Source organism: Sesamum indicum, linkage group LG3, assembly GCF_026168435.1.
Source record: "Sesamum indicum cultivar Baizhima isolate 11 linkage group LG3, ASM2616843v1, whole genome shotgun sequence".
Classification (NCBI taxonomy): Eukaryota; Viridiplantae; Streptophyta; class Magnoliopsida; order Lamiales; family Pedaliaceae; genus Sesamum; species Sesamum indicum.
Genome location: NC_142659.1, coordinates 27,605,910 through 27,624,579, shown reverse-complemented (window position 1 = coordinate 27,624,579; position 18,670 = coordinate 27,605,910). Strand labels below are relative to the sequence as shown.

At 32.2% G+C, this 18,670-nt stretch overlaps 4 protein-coding genes and 1 pseudogene across 5 annotated transcripts; 3 read left to right on the top strand and 2 right to left on the bottom strand.

Moving 5' to 3' along the window:
• Positions 1-597: 597 nt before the first annotated feature.
• LOC105158981 (28 kDa ribonucleoprotein, chloroplastic) lies at positions 598-2,121 on the top strand. Its single transcript, XM_011075913.3, has 4 exons — positions 598-1,111; positions 1,201-1,299; positions 1,420-1,707; positions 1,821-2,121. The coding sequence occupies exons 1-4, from the start codon at positions 788-790 to the stop codon at positions 1,917-1,919; spliced, it is 810 nt and encodes a 269-aa protein (XP_011074215.1). The 5' UTR covers positions 598-787; the 3' UTR covers positions 1,920-2,121.
• A 54-nt stretch (positions 2,122-2,175) lies between these two features.
• LOC105158980 (pentatricopeptide repeat-containing protein At1g80550, mitochondrial) lies at positions 2,176-4,775 on the bottom strand. The gene has a single exon (XM_011075912.3). It carries the CDS (start codon positions 3,912-3,914, stop codon positions 2,484-2,486), a length of 1,431 nt encoding a protein of 476 aa, XP_011074214.1. The 5' UTR covers positions 3,915-4,775; the 3' UTR covers positions 2,176-2,483.
• On the top strand, positions 3,958-4,996 carry LOC105159032 (RNA-binding protein CP33, chloroplastic-like; annotated as a pseudogene). The gene is made up of 4 exons (XR_016064384.1): positions 3,958-4,063; positions 4,143-4,360; positions 4,441-4,535; positions 4,648-4,996. The product of XR_016064384.1 is annotated as an RNA-binding protein CP33, chloroplastic-like (transcript).
• A 6,137-nt stretch (positions 4,997-11,133) lies between these two features.
• Positions 11,134-12,725, top strand: LOC105158979 (blue copper protein). The gene is made up of 2 exons (XM_011075910.3): positions 11,134-11,366; positions 12,148-12,725. The coding sequence occupies exons 1-2, from the start codon at positions 11,195-11,197 to the stop codon at positions 12,555-12,557; spliced, it is 582 nt and encodes a 193-aa protein (XP_011074212.1). The 5' UTR covers positions 11,134-11,194; the 3' UTR covers positions 12,558-12,725.
• Positions 12,726-15,154: 2,429 nt separating this feature from the next.
• LOC105158978 (uncharacterized) lies at positions 15,155-15,775 on the bottom strand. The gene has a single exon (XM_088878410.1). The coding sequence runs from the start codon at positions 15,652-15,654 to the stop codon at positions 15,283-15,285; it is 372 nt and encodes a 123-aa protein (XP_088734536.1). The 5' UTR covers positions 15,655-15,775; the 3' UTR covers positions 15,155-15,282.
• Positions 15,776-18,670: the final 2,895 nt, after the last annotated feature.

Below are 18,670 nucleotides of genomic sequence, written 5' to 3'. Positions count from 1 at the left end.
TGCTACAGTTAAGTGTGTTTTTTGTAAAATAAATTACAACGAATTCTTCTAAAACTAGTTTGAGACGTGAATGTTTCCTCCATATTTGAACATTTACTAATACTTTTAATATTTAATAAAATTATATAATATTTTGAGTATAGTTTTGGAATTATTAACTTTATTATGTAATTTTTAAAAATAAAAATATAAAAATATCGGACGGGAGGAATAAAAAAATTCTAAAGTTTGTTAAAAAAAATTGCCCACTTAATTCATGAAAAATAAATTTGAAGTCTAATATAAATTAATGGATTGGGCTTATCGGATGTTCGTTTAAATGAGGAATATGAATAATTTTTCAAATAATGTATCGTTAATTTTGCATTGAAATTGGATTTTTGTAGGATCATAAATATTTAAATAATTAGACGTATTTATAATTATATCAAACTTTTAAAAGTTATTTGTAATTTACACACACTTATACGCAAAATGCAACCTATATGGTCGTGATGCAATGTAATTAATTTTAAATTTGGAAATAATACTGTAGAAAATAATTAGTTTTTTTAGGTATTATATAACTTTGATGGTTAGCTAAAATAGAGTATTAATAGTAAGAAAAATGGAAAAATAGATATTTTTGTCTCTCTGCTCTGCATTGCTCCTTATCCTTCTCTCTCACTGCTTCCTCTTAGAGCAGTTTTCAGCAGTGGGCTCAGTTCATTTTCCGTTAATCTTAATTCTCAGCAGAAGCAATCAAAATCCTACGCTTGTAATCCATTCGGCATCCGCACCTCCTACAATGGCCGCCTTTCGTCTTGTATATTTGCCTCCCGCCGCCGCTCAATTCTCCCACAACCACCTATTCCTTCCGTCGCCGCCGCCCAACCCTTGTCTCCTTTCTCTCACCACCAAGCACCGGAGGTCCAATCTTCAGCTGTTCCTTGCTCAAGTCCAAGTCCAAGCCCAGCCCACCATTAAATCAGAGACCGCCATCGAGAATGTCGTAGAAGAAGAAGAAGAAGTTTCTAAGACGAGGTTGCTTGTCCAGAATGTTCCATGGACATGCACTGTGGATGATATTCGACCCCTGTTCGCGAATTATGGTACTGTTGTTGATATTGAGGTGGGTTTCGCCTGCTGTTAATTCCTACCGAATTCTTCTTTTATGGGTTTTGGGTTCATGTTCTGACTTTGGTTTTCTTGCTGGTTTAGTTTTCGATGTATAATAAAACTAAAAACAGGGGTCTTGCTTTTGTGACGATGGGCTCACATGAAGAAGCTCTTGCCGCTTTAAACAATCTTGAATCCACTGTAAGAGTTTCAAGTTTCAAAGATTTTCTGAACATACATTTATTGATGAATGCTTGCATTTAGATGCTCTATTATTGTTTCCATGTAGTAATTACGTGTCTTTTCTATCCCAACAAATAGGAATTTGAGGGTAGAGTTCTGAAGCTTAACTGGGCTAAGCCAAAGAAGAAGAAACCTTCATCTTTGCCGCAGCCCAAGCCACTGCCAGTACACAATTTGTTTGTTGCTAATTTGCCGTTTCAGGCGGGGGCCAATGACCTTAAGAATTTCTTTAATGCCGATAATGCGAATGTTGTTTCCGCTGAAGTCATATTTCAGGATAATCCTAGACGATCCGCAGGGTATGGCTTTGTTTCCTTCAATACTAAGGCAGAGGCGGAGGCAGCACTTGCCATTTTTCAAGGAAAGGTAATAGTCGATTTGGCTTGTTGGGGTTCTTGAATTGTTTCGAATTATAGTCTGTAGGAGTGAATGAGAACAAGGTGGTGTGAAAAAACTTCTGAGCTGTTCTTGACCTGCAGGAGTTTATGGGGAGAGCAATTCGTGTTGCACGCAGTAGAAGATTTTTGAGACAGGAGACGAAGTCCGCTATTCAATCAGAGAGTGCTGAAGTGAATTGAATTCTGTTGGGCAAAAACATGAGAGAATGTGATCAGCTGCTGTTTAATCACTTGAGCTCAGTGAGTTTTCCCATATCTGTGCCCGTTGTGAATACATGCCAGTGTTAGTCCAGTTTGTATCTGCAGCTGAAATAGAATTTAACTTCAGCTTTACTCTTTTTCTACGACTTGATATCTGTTTATATATTTTTTTGGCCATCCAGTTATTGAGGCGATCTTGTCCTGCTAAAACCTATAAAAGATATGATCTTTGATATCTAGATGCAAGAAAGTGAATAGTATGAGGAAACGGCTATCGTATGAGTAGCCACGACTGTTCTTTTCTTATCATGCAAAATTATTATCATACTACATGTATTTCTCTGATCTCAATTGGTTCTTGAAATGGACCTCTATCATTAGACCTGAAAAGTCGAAGCATTAGTAGTGAACCAATGGAGAATAGTTGTTATGCAGCATTGAATATATTTTCTCATCTCAACCTGATACTGATTCTTGAAATAAGGCTCTCAATATGTATGGAGGGTCCAAGGGATTATGTTATAATTTCTGTGAAAAATGATGCTAGTTGGATCCTTCAGTATCCATTGTGGTCTGCAATTCAGCTCTTGGTTTAGCTGAAAGCCCTTTCAATAACATCTCTTCATCATACTTTCGTGCCATATCGACCAAACCTTTCTGCAGCAGAACATCAATCAAAGCATTATATGCAAACTCATCTGGGCTCAGTCCATGCTCCTCCATCTTCTTCCAAACAAGAAAAACTGGCCGGAGGAAACCCCATCTTCCAAACTTCCTCATGAGCATAACATATGTGTCCATCCTCGGTCGCACACCACTTTCAATCATCCTATCAAACAACTTAAGAATCTCACGGGGCTTTTCAAGGCATGTGAAGAAGCAGTGGTATGTAACTATATCAGGCTGACAACCCTTCTTAGTCATCAGATTGAGAACTTTATGTGCCTCTCTATACCTCCCATTCTCACACAACAGCTTTAGAATTGTGTTAAAAGTTACAACATTTGGCTGGCAGCTCAATTCAATCATCTCTTTGTAAAGCCTCACGGCCATATCAACCCCCTCAGAAACCCCGATAGCACGAATTACAGTGTTGTATGCCACTACATCCAACTCAATACCCTTCTTCCTCATCTGCTTGTACAAGCTTACCGCCTTCCATGGCTTCCCACACTTGCACTGAATGTCCATATATATCGAGTATGAATACAAATCTTTCCTCACACCCCTCTTATCCATCTCTTCCCAAAACTCTCTACACTTCCTCCACCACTTCATTTTGAACCAACCACGCAGAATCATATTATAAATCTTTGTCGTTTCAACATTAAGCCCAGACAGTTTGTTATCATACTTATAATCCCTATTTTTCTTGAAGCACAGTTCTTCAGCTTCTATCACATGTTTGTACTCGCACAAAGCGTCAATCAAATTCGAGAACGAAGTTTCATCCCTCAAATTATACTCGTCCAATTTACAGAACGCGTCAATTGCTTCCTTAACGAGGTGAGCAGAGACATAACGCTTAAATAACACCCGGAACGTTGTATGATCAGGCACAGAAGATGGGTGTTTTGTCATTCTTTCTATCAGATTCCAGGCAGTATCAAACTCAAAAAACTTACCAAGAATGTCAACAATCCGGTTAAATGTCTGAGTGGTGTGTTGAAACTCGCAATGGGTTTCGACCCAGTTGAAGAACTCTAACGCAACCTTCCAGTCATTCGCATAACAGTTGAGGGTTTCAAGAACTGTATCGGGTTCAAAGTAGGAACAATTGAAGCGGGTTGCAGCCGAACTCGTGAAAAGATCAGACTGGGGGGGTTTTTGAACGGATTGCGACGTGGGTTTGGGAGCAAAGGGAGAGCTTTTGCCAGGGGAGGTGTGGTAAAAGAGAAGTGTGTGAAGGTGTGAAAGAAGAATAGAGTGGTGTAAGCGGAAATAGCGGATTTTGGAGGTGATCGAACAAAGCATAGCTCGGGATTAGTTTGATGAGATCGATGGGAAAAGGAAGGAAATGTCTGAAACTGTTAATTCACATTGCTCGTCTTCTACTTCAGCTTTCTGTACCGGGCTGGTTTCTGCAGCTTTCTCTTGGGCCCGAACTTCTTGGGCTGTCGAAGGCTCAGCCGTATCAACCACCAATTCCTTCCGCCGCCTCCGCTGCCTCCCAACCCTTGTCATCCTTCTCTCACCACTAAGCCCCGGAGGTCCAATCTTCAGCTGTTCCTTGCTCAAGCCCCAGCCCAAGCCCAGCCCCAGCCCAGCCCAGCCCAGCCCACCATTCAATCAGAATCCCTCGACGGGAATGTCGTAGAAGAAGAAGAACGAGGTTGCTTGTCCAGAATGTTCCTTTGACATGCACTGTGGATGAGATCCGACCCCTGTTTGAGAATTATCGTACTGTTGTTGATATTAAGGTGGATTTCAGCCTCTGTTGGAATTCTTCTTTTGGGTTCACGTTCTGATATTGGTTTTCTTATTTTCTTTGTGGGTTCAGTTTTCAATGTACACTAAACCGAAAACAGGGGTCTTGCTTTTGTGACAATGGGCTCACGTGAAAAAGCTCTTGCTGCTCTTAACAATCTTGAATCTGTAATTTAAGCGTTTCAAGTTTCAAAGATTTTCTACACGTACATTTACTGATGAATGCCTGCATATTATTGTTTCCAGTATAGGAATCATGCGTCTTTTCTATCTAAACAAGTAGGAATTTAAGGGTATAGTTTTGAAGCTTAACTGTGCTAAGCCGAAGAAGAAGAAACCTTCATCTTTGCTGCAGCCCAAGCCACTGCCAGTACGCAATTTGTTTGTCGCGAATTTGTCGTATCAGGCGAGGGCGAAAGACCTTATGGATTTCTTTAATGCCGACGGTGCAAATGTTGTTTCCGCTGAAGTCATATTTCAGGATAATCCTAGACGATCCGCCGGGTATGGCTTTGTTGGCAGCACCTGCCGCTTGAAGAGAAATTTCTTTCTTTCGAAATCATTTGATGTATGACATGAATTGAATCTAGTAGTTCAATTTGTTAATTGTTTCAATTGAGTTACATTGATTTGGATGTGCATAAAAAACCACAAAAAAAGTTTTTCTTTATGGTTAATCAATACACGTTGGCTTTGGTTTGAAAAGAATCGTTCTCACGAAACTTGAGTTAAGTTATAGGAAAAACAGGATGCTTGCATTTTTTTCCGTTCTTCAGCCCAATCCTTTTCTTTTCTCAAAAGACTTCAACTGGTACGCTCAAGAAGTAGGCTAATTCCGCAGCTTTTTGTTGAATTGCTCGAGTTGTCAAATCCCCATGAGTACGGGTCAACAGAATAGCCCAGAAAGGTAATAGTCGATCTTGTTTTGGTTCTTGTATTGTTCTGAATTATCTTCTGTAGTAATGGAGTGAATGAGATGAAGGTGATGCGAAAAACTTCTGAGCTGGTCTTGACTTGTAGGAGTTTATGGGGAGAGCGAGAAAGTAGAACATTTTTGAGGCAGGAGACAAAGTCCGCAATTCAATCAGAGAGGGCTGAAGTGAATTGAATTTTGTCGAAAATATGAGGGAATGTGATGAGCTGCAGTTTGATCAATTGAGCACAGTGAGTTCTCCCAACTCCCCTGCTTGTTTTGAGTACATGTCAATGTTCTTCCAGTTTGTATCTGCAGCTGAAATATAATTAACCTTGAGCTTTCTGCTTGTGGTCATCCGGTTATTGAAACGATCTTGTCCTGCTAAAATCTATGAAAAATACGATCTTTGATATCGAGATGCAAGAAAGTGAATAGTACAAGGAAGTGGATTTCCCATGACGTTCTTTTTTTATCATTCAAAAGAATTATCGTGGTTTCTAAATTGCTTTCATCGTTGTTCTTGATCAGACGAAGCAGCAATGGCTTAGAATTTGTTCAAGGCCGAGAATGTTAGAACCTGCAGAGGCAAGACTCTGGCTTGAGAGAAGTGCTGCAGAGGCAGCCCTGTTCATCACCTGCCGTCTCTCTACTGTGGATTGCTTCTCAGAAGTGTGTTATTTTCATTAATATGATTTATTTTCTCCAATACTACGATTTAGGATCGTATTCAGTGTATAAAGTTTTTTCTTAAATATACAAATAATGAAGATTTTACACACGTGGTATGTACATATCAAGTACTGATAAGATGCACGTTTATTTGCAAGAAAAGATTTGGAGTGTAGGTCAGGAAACATTTAGGAGGAAATTTTCTTGCATCAGTGTCTTAAGATCCTGTGGATGTTGTCTGGGGAATTTTCTGAAATTTTATTGAATGTATTATATTTTTATCCAAATAATATGTCCATCAAGGCTTGTGAAGAATATAGAATTGTTTGGTTCCTTTTTCAGTAATTTTTATGATGTTTGGTTGGTAATTATTATTCCATGAAAACATGTGATGTTTGTAGCTTTTAATCATACAGAGGTAAACATATCTTTAACTTGGTTTATCGTGCACTCTGACGGCTTGCATTTACCACATTTGGAGATAACGAAATTTGAGACGCTTTGAGCATACGGAATGACCACCAAATATCATAGCTACCATTATTGTGGAAGATATTAGACAGAAGATTATCAGTGTTAATTTATCTCGTTTTGTTAGTTCATGTGCGTTACATAGATTATGGCGTATCCCTTGGCCTGTCGAGGAAGAAACTACCAGTTGAGCACTGTTGTACTGTACGATCTTATTTTATAAATGAAACTTAAATTTACCAAAAAAAAATCATACTGTAATTATATTTTTATTCACTTAACTATTATGCTCATTGAATATTTTATTTTAGATTCTTCGTTAATCCTAAGAGTGAGATTAATTTTAAAATTTATCTATAATTTATATTTATATAATCAATTATAAAATCTCAACTACAAACATCGATAATCTTTTTCTTCTTATTAACATCAATTATTTCAAAATTGATTCTCTTATTAAGGAACCAATGAGCCAAATCGATCTATACGGATTGACTTTCCGAGCGTTCCACAGTCCAATTAGGAAACCACAGCGTGAAGAGAAAACAAAGGTGAAATTATATTTTTGGACCTAAACTATGAGAATACGATACATTTAGTCCTGCATCTTTATAAATGTAGTACTATAATCTCTACCATGTCTATTTTCGACATGACATTCTGGTCGAAAGGAGTTTAAATTACAAGGTTGTCTATAATTAATAATAATATAGGAATAAACGTATTATATCTTGTTATAGGATGAAAAATAAAATTTTACTTAAAATAAGGGATTTTTTTTCCCTTTTTCCTAGGATTGTTAGATGCAATGTCATAGTCTTGCAACTAAAAAATCATTATAGTTTTCAAAATCTTGATCATGCAACTGTTGAAAAACAACAAACAATATTTCTTGGTTCACAAGCTATTGATATTTGATGATGTTAGAAGATATATTATCACAATAGTCAATCCCACTCAAATCTTTTCACTACCCTTTCCATTATGCCTCCCCCCCCCCCCTATATATATATATATATTGATATGACATTTATTGCTAGTTATTTTTTTTTTAATTTTTTTTCCTTTTTCATATTCAAGGAGAATATAATAAATATGTTATGACCGTTTTTTTCACTAAAGTGCATATACATCTCTAGGAAGAAAAGAAAACGTCGACAAATTCAAATTAAAACTGTAAATTATAGCTATGAACAGCAAAAGAAAAATAGAATATCAATTATAATAAATTCACATTAAATGAGATAAATACTTATATGTTGAGCGGAATTTGAATCCATAGTTTCAAACTTATCATTCGGCCTCTTTTGAAACACGAGAAGAGGTGGATTCATGTTCATATGTATAATGTTATGGCTATACTTTATTAAGTCGATAATTTTTATTATAATTATATATTATTTCGCTAATTGTATTTACAATATTTACTATATTTTTAATTAATAAATACACAATAATTAAGTTTCATACAACTATATATATATAATTATTACAATATTTGAAAATTGAGTTTTTTTATTAGACATTCTAAAAGTGTAAAGAACAACGTACAAAAAGGAGGAATAGTTGTTCAATAATAATACCAAAAAAAAATAAAAAAGTAAGATTTCATTATTACTATTATTGTTAATATTATTATTAATTCTATCAACTTGAGAATATCATAATTCATCAATAATTAACAATTGTCCTTTAATCATTATCAATAAATGTTAGTAATAATCAACTAAAATTAAAGGGGAATATATAGATTTACATCAAATACAAAGTTAATTTAAATATATAAATATGTAAATCTCTGTATTGTGTCTACAGACTTATTATCATTATAGAAATATTTATATATTTGGTGAGACACGAATTCATGACTAAATTTATTTATGCGACTTTAATTATTAGACTAAAGTGACGTAGTTTTATGGGCCCTAACCACTCCAAAAGTTGAACCATCACCAACTCCCTGGGCCCACCCACCTGATCATCAACATAATAAAGCTTGGGATTCCCATCTGATCTCAACCCTTGAGGTTAGCATGCGGCGGGGCCACTACCCTACCTTTCTCATTTCTGGGTTGATTGGTTAGGTGGGCGTCTTGTTGGGATTTGGTGTGGGTGGGTGCATGGCGTTTGGCTGTCCCATAGATTTTGAAAATTTTTAATCTGGATTGAGTTTGAATAGACTTAAATAAATTATATACTACGTGTAATATATTTATAATATAATTAGTATATAATTAAAAAATAATAATAAATTACGTGACAAGTGTGATATATTCGTTATGTAATTTGAGTGGGTGCAAATGAATAATTTTTTAATTTAAGCCAAAATGTGTTAGAAACGATGATACAGATACTTCAATTTGATTTATTCACTATATATAAAAATTTCATAAAGTCTAATTAAAAATTTCGAATTAATTCCATTTAATTCATCTACAAAATTTGATACTATAAAAAGATAGGACGGAGACGCGACTACAAGATCTAGTCATCGCTCTAGATCATTTCTTGTTGATAAATATAGATTTTGTGAATTATAATCGGACATCATTCATCAACTATTTATACTAAAATAGTAGTAAAATATTTCGAAATTCTAAATTTACTCTACCCCCAAACAAAAATTGGGATAAGAAAAGAAAATATAAATTAAATGTCGATGAATTTAAATGTAATGTTAAAAAAAATCCAAAACAAAACAGAAAAGACTATATATTAATTATATAGATCATGACATGATAACGGAATATATAGAAACATTGGAGTTTTTGAATTGAAAAGGATAATTTCGCTCTTGCACCCTTAAGTTAATTATTAAATCACTTTTAGTACCCTATATTTCGATCTCATTGATTTTGATTCTCAAAATTTGTCCTTTTCGTTAGTTGGCTGTCTAAACAAATGAAGGAACCTTTTTAATTAACTAATAGTCAGGCCTAATTTTGATTATTTTCAGAAAATTGAGGGGCTAAATTAATAAAATTGAAATATAAAGTATTAAAAATAATTTAATAACTAATCTAAGGACCAAAAGTGAAAATATTCCTGAATTAAACCATAGTACCCCAAGAATTTATGTGTTTGAGTTGGGTTCAAAAGGTGATGAAAAGATGATGTGTATGTAATAATGGTGTTGGAGAAGGCTTTTTTGGAAACAAAAGAAAACCCTTTTTTACCTACTCAAATATTATGCTCTCATCTCATGTTACCCCCAACTTCTTCTCTACCTGCCCCCACAATCCTAAAAATAAATATATAATAGTAAATAAATATTAATGTATATATATATATTTTTTATTAGAGAAACTAAAAAGTATTATTCCTACTTATAATATTGTTCCTTTCCATATATCTAATCTACTTGCTTCTTTAATTGTTTTTTTCCCTTTTATATGTAATATGAGTCTCATGTTGAATTATCAGTAGACGAAAAATTTGTAAGATTTATAAATTTCAAAGTATATATAATCTACATTTTTTTTAATTATTTTTTTTATTTATTTGAGTTTGATATTGAACAGAGCTGCAAGAAATTTGTACGGATTATAAGTTGTAGACTCTTCTCTTTTTTACGGTATATTTTCTGAACAAATCATACAACTCCTGCCATAATGAACAATACGCGCACAAAATGCATGCGCCTCGAAGAAAGAGCTTTCTATCTTTGTGGTGAAACCTCATCATTCTAGAAGATTATTATGGCATATATACGTGTGTGTATTTTATTTCACGCACGCATATACACAATATTTGAATTTAACAATACATTTAAAAATAATAAAAAAATCTTGAAATTTAAACCGTTGGATTGTACCTCAAGTACCATTGCATGCAATTCCTAATGGAGACGAGGAATACATTTAATGAAAGGCATATGCAGTTATGTAATTTTGAGGAACAATTTGGTCATAATTAGGAACAAAGACTTTGTATGTATATTATATTATAAGGATATTTCAACCACTCCAAAGAAAATGGAGTCCCACTTTCCCCCCTCTACTTTTGGGATGAGTGTAACTTAAGTCATCATTTCATTTGTATCACTCATCTTAATTTCACTCTTCTTTCAATGCTTTTCCACTTTCTTTTTCATTAATACTCTAATTGAAAATAATGTACTTACATATACTTATTTTTTCTCATACTATTAGAAAATAAAAGTTTTGTTTTTGGAATATAATATTTTTTAGTTTCAAGATTAATTCTTTGATTAAAATGACAATTTATGTAACATTACTAATTAATATAAAATGTTTGTCTCCATTGATCGAGTTTTGAATTTAATATAATATCCATTTTTGAGGAATTGACTCATAAGACGTCATACTTATGCACTAGTTGATATGACGAAATAAAATATAGTACGTTTGTCATATGTCTTTTTTTGGGGCCAAATATTATTGTTTTCAATTTTATTAAATACACATTATTTACACAAATTTTATTTTAAAAAAATAATATAATTACTTAATGATTAAATTTATAAAATAATTTAATAAAATACAAAGAGAAATTAAATAGAAAATTAAATACTCCTTTCACAACCCCCTTTACAACCATGCAATTATCAAATAAAGTTCTCTAGTGACCTACTCCATTCTCTCTCTCTCTCTCTCTCTCTCTCTCTCTCTCTCTCTCTCTCATCTCCTTCAACTATATATATAGGAAAACATTGCATGCACTTTCAATATCATCTCAAACAAACTCGACCCCCCCCCCCCCCAACCCCCCAAGAAGAAGAGAAAAGGAAAACGGTACATATATATATACAATGGCTTTGAGTGGTAGAATTGCAATCATGGTGGTTTTGGCGGTGATCTGTTGTGGGATTCCGGCAGTTCCGGCTGCGGTGTACACGGTGGGGGATTCATCTGGCTGGGCGATGGGCGGCGACTACGGTAGCTGGGCTACTGACAAGACTTTTGCTGTTGGTGACACCCTGGGTAAGGCTAGCTAGTGTGTGTTTGTGTGTGTTTCTCTACTAACAAAATAAATGGAAAAAATTCTAATTCGAATTAAGTTCAGTCATATAATTATATGTCAAATATAATATATTTATTGTATAATTGATGTACAGTTCAGAAAAAAATTAGCTTAGTTTGAATAAGAATTTTCCCAACAATTTAGTTAATTTGTAGAGGTGGTTAAGATAATAATATAATTTTCTAATTTTGTTCAGTAATTAAGTACGGGGAAAAATGCAAATAATATCCTTATGATACTGTAAATAAACAAATAACAATTTATTTTTTTAAACAAATGGATAAATTGCTTCATTTTAAACAAATTCTGTATATCCACATAAAAATTTAATTAATCTAAAATTAAGAGAAAGATCATTGTTGGGAATAACTTTTTGAAATTAATTAGTAACTAAAAGGGAAGTGGGGCCAAAATTAAAGATTGGAATCATAATATAATATCATAAAAATGATGACACATTACTTTTTCAAATAAAAGCAAAATAAAAAATTCAGGAAAATATAATAAATTTATTGCCTTTAAATAGACTTACCAAAATTATAATAAATATAATAACAATAATAGTAAATTATTTATCAGAATACTTAATTTATTTTTCAGCAGAAATTATTCTTTTGATTTATTCATTTAAAATGGTAATTACATGTATGATTACATTAACATCATGATAAATTAAATAATACATTAATTAATTATTAATTAAAAATAATAAATAAATTATAATAATTCCATTATATGCAGTATTCAACTACGCCCCCGGGCACACCGTGGACGAAGTGAGTGCAAATGACTACAAAACCTGCACCACCGGCAACTCCCTATCCTCCGACAGCAGCGGCGCCACCTCCATCACCCTCAAGTCCGCAGGTTCCCACTACTTCATTTGCGGCGTCCCCGGCCACTGCAGCGGCGGGATGAAGCTCGCTATCACTGTCGCAGCGGCGGCAAGTTCTGGTGGCAGTACCGGGGCTTCACCATCCGGCACCACCACTTCTCCTTCCACCACCACATCTCCGGCTTCTCCCACCGGCGTCACGACCCCGACTGCGGGCACACTCAATCAGCCATCTTCCTCGGCGGCGTTATCTCCGGCGGTGGCTGCGTTTTTCACCTTTTCCGTTGTAGCGTTTTTTCTGGTGAAAGGAAATTGAGTTGGGTTTGTGTGTAGCCAGGATAGAGGCAGTGCCCCTTCACTTCTTCCTATTTTCATCATCTTTGTGCAAATTCATCTCTGATTTCATGGTTTATTTAATTTCCTTTTCTGTAATTTTATTTTATGTTCTTAAATATTTGGATTTAATTCAACTCTATGGTTTTTATGTTTTTGTGAAAATATTAAATAATATAAATCACGTCGTATCAGCAGCAAAATCTGTAACATGATCACTACAATTAAAGAAAAGATCAGCGACAAGAAATATCAAGCGACAATTTTAATATTGTCTCTAACTATACATGTACATATATATATATTGAGGAAAAATTAATTTTGTTACAATAATAAATTTTATAATATTAACAGTCATAATTTTCAAGAACTACTGTCATGAAATTGTGCATAAAATAGTCATCGGAAGTAATTAGCTATACATGTATAATGACGATCCAGTAATAATTTAAATTAGTGTCACTGTAGATCATCTGAGTATTATTACATTTACTATATATCAGATGACTTTAACTTTGGGAAAAAGTATTAACTTGGTCGTCAACTTAGTTACATTGTGAGAATTATTACATTTGCTATATGAGGAATTATTCTTTTTAATTTTTATATTAATCACATAATAAGTATAATATACAAAAGCAGTCTCTAGTACGGGATCTACTGGCTTAATAAAGGGGTGCTTGCTAAACTTATCTAAAATCTTTTACAGACTGTGGTATTGTGTTTGGATCAATGAGTTTGCAGTTGAGTACTTTAAATCCATAATAATGTGTTCTTTGGACTTATTTGAATAATTTTTGTAATAATTAAATTTTAAAAACCCAAATATCTCTTTTTGAACCATATTTAATAACATAGAAATTAATTTCAATAGTCCTTTGAAATTGTTTACTTAAATATTTTTTGTTCATGATCAAATCATTCATTTAAATAGATTCTAAAAAATATATTGTAAGATATTTGAGTGTGTACAGTTATCCAAATAACAAAAAAGAATAATTAATCATAAAATATTATTATTGCTATATTATATAGTATAAAGGAGCATATTTTTTTAAAAAACGAAGAAGAATAATGCTTAATAACAATGTATTTTAGGGATAATTACACATTCTTCAATGAGATTTGGTGTACTTACATGTAAACATCATTTGGCTTGAAAAATTACATCAAATATCTTTAATTTTTGTTTTCGTATAACAAATTGATCTCATACTAGTCAAAATTTATCGAATTAGCTGATATTTACAAAATAAATTGCATAAAAGTTCCTATTTACCACTGATTGAGTTATTATTAACTTAATGTAGGTCAAATCAAACTACCCTTATAATGGTGAAAACCTGTCTCCTGACATGCACTAGCAGATAAAAATGTATAAAGATAGTTTGATTCTAAAAATATTTAATTGACCTGTAATAAATTAGTAATAAGTCAATTAAAAATAAATATAAATTTTATTTACTTATTTTTTAATATCATATATTTTGATTAATAAATAAATTTATTTATTAGATTTTAAAATAAGTATTAAAAATACTAAAGAGCACATGGGTGTGGTGAAGGATAGGGTTCCACAGCTGTTAGGCCACGTGATGTTGATGCCCTCCTCCGTCTTTTTCAATTTCCACCACAATCCGAAACCCCAAACACTCCACAGCTGGATTCCATACCTCTCGCCTCCTTACCTCAATTACATTTCCTCTGTCTTTTTCTTTTTTTCTTTTTAATTATTACATGAAAGTTAAACCACTTCGACTTCAATCCTCCTAACCGAACCTAGACATAATTTCGAAGTTACAATTGCTTATAAAATATTTAAAAAATAATAATCGAACTCAGAATCATATATTTAATACTTTAGAACAGATTAAACTCACAATCATATATTTAAAAACTGATTCGTTCTTGTTAATTGGGTCGAACTACTAAAGATCGGAAAGTATCTTAGGTTGCAATACTATTATTGCTTGGCTATTTATATTGTATGAATTTAGATTAAGAAAAATTAAAATTGAAGTGATTAACTAATTAATAATAATCACTCATGAAAGTAAATGAAATATTAAAATATATGAGTAAAGAGTTTTAAATTGCTGATAATTGGATATTGAAGACAGTGAGATTTCAGAAAATTAATTTATTTTATTAAAACTATTGCAATAAAAAACAAAATTAATGGTTATGTTTTAGATATTTTCGCTTAAGTTTATTTGAAAAGTTAACAGCAAAAAGAATCTATTTCAAATTAATGATGCTTTTTTACCCGCTGTGTTTTGTTCTGAATTTTTGAAATCAAAGAGTTCATATATTGATCTGAGCTTAAAACAATATATAGTTATATATTTATTGTAATAAAGAAACAAGATATATTTATTACATTAGACAAATGTAATTTTTTCAGATTCAGCCATAAGAACATATTTTCAAAAAATTGCAATTTAATTTTTCAGTATTTGTATTTGTACGCCGATATTTTTTTCTCTCTACAATTATTTGAGATGAATTATTAATATATTTAATTAATTTTTAGTATATTAACATACAGAATATGTAATTAAAACGACAGACAAAAGCTCATAGATCAAAGAATCCGTAGATAAATCAAATCAATACATCACAAGAAATCGAACTCAAAAATAATAATGAAAAAAATAATAATAAAACAAACAGTAACACATTAAATTAACACCGATGCTACTGAAGATCTAGAGCAACAAAGCAGCAGAGAACACCACTACGGCGGCAGATCCCGCGGCGGCCAGTCTGTTCAAGCCAGCAGCTGCACTCGGAGCGGGAGCAGAACCACCGGGAGCGGCGGCGATGGAGGGAGGAAGAGCGGTGGATCCAACAGGTGCACCGGCGGGAGAGGTAGGAGGAGCAGGAGGAGAAGAGGTCGGCGTCTCGGAGGACGGAGCTGAGGCAGGCGGCTTCACGGAAGCTGATGGCGCTGTAGTTGGCGCCGCCACTGGGGCGGCTGCCGGAGCAGCCTTGGGCGTGGCTGCCGGAGCCTGAGCAAAGGCGGATCCAGCCACCAATGCGAAGATCAGAAGCGCCATTACTCTGGAGGACTTGGCCATTGTGGAATGCTCTGGTGGTTCTCTAGGTAGGAGCTTTTGTGTGTGGGAAGTTGACTGTGCGTAGTGTTGAGAGAAAAGCAGAGCGGTGGGAGTAATTGAAGCTTGGCGATTGCTATTCTCATGTGTGTGCGTATATATATAGTAGAGGAGTGACAAATTTAATTATTATTAATAATTTGTTTGTTTTAGATTTGATATAGAAATGGAATACAATAAAAAATTTTAGTTTTCAAAAAATAAACAATATTTGTCTTTTTATAAATCGAAATATAAACTACAAAGATTTCTCATGAAATTTAACATAATTACAGATACATTTGTTATTCGAAAAATTACTAATACCTTCGATTTTAACTTTTTCGTTCAATAACTACCCAATTTCATTAGTTTTAGTTAAATTTTTATTTATTTTATAATGAACTGACCATAGTGCCCTTATGAACTACATATTATAATTTAATTATTTAGAAAGTATTTATTTTTTCTATTAACTAAAAGGGCAAGAAGAAAAATTTCACATTGTTAACTTTTTTTTACAATTTTTTAAAAAATAAAATTAAAAAAATAAGGATAATATGAAGATTCTTTGACATCCCTCTAAAAAATTATATAATTTCGTCAAATATAATGAGATATTGCTGAGTTTTCGAACAATGAACGAACGTTGTAATTATATCAAATTTTAGAGAATTTTATTATAATTTAAATACAAAATCATATTTTAATTCAATATATATTTAATTAAATTAGAAAAAATATTTCTTTAAATACTATATTTAAAAAAATCAATTATAGAAAAGTATCTAAAAAGATTAGGACATTGAAGTAAAAGAAAAGGGAATAAGGGCATTATTGGAAGTATAATAAAGTCGGTTTGAGGGAAGAGAAGAAAATGAGTAGTGGCCTAACCATTGGTAGACAACTCAGCAACAGAGGAGTAGGGTTTAGGGGGGTGTATTCGGTGGGAAGAGATCAGGACCGCCTATGTTGTCGCGTAGTTGAATAAAAGGTAGAGATGGCTCCACGTGTGAGATTCTGCGGACCGTTGCTGCATTAATTAATTAATTATTAGGAGAGGGAAAGGGGTTCTGATTTACCGTTATGAGAGCCACGTTCAGCGGGGAATATAGAAATACAGACAAATCCTTTTTTATTTTATTTCTTTATTTAAAATCTAATTAAATTAATAATTGATGCCAACCTAAGTTTACGAGGTCGTGGTCCCCTCCTCATAATAATTTCATGTTACATGTTGGGAATTGTGTCCTGATTTGAATTCATGATGTAATTTTAACAGATCATTTCACTGTTGATAATTATATATAATTTTTTAGATAAATGTTATATTTGATCTTTTAAATTTTTGTTTATAATTATTTTAGCCTTTTAAATTTATTTTTTAACTTTAACATATTTATACTTTAATTTTTGTCTCAATTTAGTTTATTTATCATTTTTCGTTGAAAATATGACAGAATTTTTTGATTATTTTGGGGGGTAAATTGGTCAACAAATTTGATTTTATAACTATAATTCCTTAAGTTTGTATAATTATCAAATTAATTTCTTTTAAAACGAAAAAAGAAACTTTTCTGTATTTTTTTGTGTTGATATGGTAATTATCTTATATGAATATAGAAATTTATTTTTTGTGTGAAGAAAATAATAATATATTACTTATTTTAAAATAAACAGTCTCTTTTTTTAGTAATTAAAAAAGATTAAAATTATGAATAAATTTTATAAAACGTATCCAATTTAAAAATATATAAAAAAAAACCTAAGTCAGTATTTTTTTTTATTTTAAGAGTTAAAGAAAAGTCTAAAAAGTTAAAAGTTAACAATATTTATTAAATATTAGAATTTTTGAACAAAAAGTTGGTAAATTATGTTTTTTACCTAAATTGTTTATGGATTTCATATACTGTATGTAAAACTTATGTTAAGAGGTTTTAAAAATAAAATATATTTGTATATATTGGAAGTCATTTTAATTTGCACATGGTAATTGATGAGTGATTCTTTTATCTAATCTTTAAATTTTTGTCAATATTTGATCTGGCATCATTAATGCTAGCAATATCTCCAAGCTTTTATCTACTATTTACTTTGATACATGATCTACTTTGTATTAATAATTTAACTTAAATATCGAAATGCTCACGCAAATTAAATTCGACATGTGTTTTTTGTATAGGACCCAAGCTCATTTCCCATATTCCAAGCCCGGACGATATCTGATCTCTGGAGATCGCATCTCATCAAATTAGTAATAAAACTCCAGAAAAAATTGATATTATTTGCTGTTGGGAATTTGAAATCTTTAACTCCAGTGCCCCGAAAAAATGTACAATTATTGATTATAATCCTTCTCTCTAGAAGGACTATTCAAGTCTACAGTATTTACATGACAACCAATTATGTTCCGGCCAATGTGGAATATTTGGAATTAAGAATTCCAAGGAACATCTTGGTCTTGTCTTGTGGATGGCTATTCAATAAAAGTTGGATGATAGCTTGGCAGGTGGCATAATAGATGATTTATGGGGCTTTGGATTCTTCTTATGCAATTTTTTTTTAAATGAAATTTTCCTTTCCCAAAAAAATTACTATTCAGGAATTTGATTTGATGTTAATAGATAAAAGGTTTTATTATTTTGTATTTAATTAAAAAAAAGAAGAAAATGGTTCAAGTGTTTTGCGAGATGATATTTTTTTTTAATATTACGATTACATCATGAAATTTAATTATAAGTATCAATATACTCAATATTAATATCAAATATTTCTAACTAGTCAATTATATTATTACAGTATATTAAAATACATAATTCAGATTTAAAGTTGAAATATTTAAAATACTTTAAATTTTAAAACTATTCGAATAAATTTGAAAATACTGTCGAAAAAAAATTAAAATTCATAACTTTAAATCCGTGTGTGTAAATATAAGATAAAAAAACATGAATTGCATCATTCTATAACTCAAATTGTGTTTTTATTAATATTTTTAATA

What these genes read in the sequence shown, in the direction of transcription:
- LOC105158981 (XM_011075913.3), top strand. Translation starts at nt 788, where the DNA reads ATGGCCGCCTTTCGTCTTGTATATTTGCCTCCCGCCGCCGCTCAATTC. An exon ending in TAAACAATCTTGAATCCACT is followed by an intron (nt 1,300 to 1,419) that starts GTAAGAGTTTCA and finishes CCCAACAAATAG; the next exon opens with GAATTTGAGGGTAGAGTTCT. An exon ending in TTGCCATTTTTCAAGGAAAG is followed by an intron (nt 1,708 to 1,820) that starts GTAATAGTCGAT and finishes CTTGACCTGCAG; the next exon opens with GAGTTTATGGGGAGAGCAAT.
- LOC105158978 (XM_088878410.1), bottom strand. Translation starts at nt 15,654, where the DNA reads ATGGCCAAGTCCTCCAGAGTAATGGCGCTTCTGATCTTCGCATTGGTG.
- LOC105158980 (XM_011075912.3), bottom strand. Translation starts at nt 3,914, where the DNA reads ATGCTTTGTTCGATCACCTCCAAAATCCGCTATTTCCGCTTACACCAC.
- LOC105158979 (XM_011075910.3), top strand. Translation starts at nt 11,195, where the DNA reads ATGGCTTTGAGTGGTAGAATTGCAATCATGGTGGTTTTGGCGGTGATC. An exon ending in TGCTGTTGGTGACACCCTGG is followed by an intron (nt 11,367 to 12,147) that starts GTAAGGCTAGCT and finishes CATTATATGCAG; the next exon opens with TATTCAACTACGCCCCCGGG.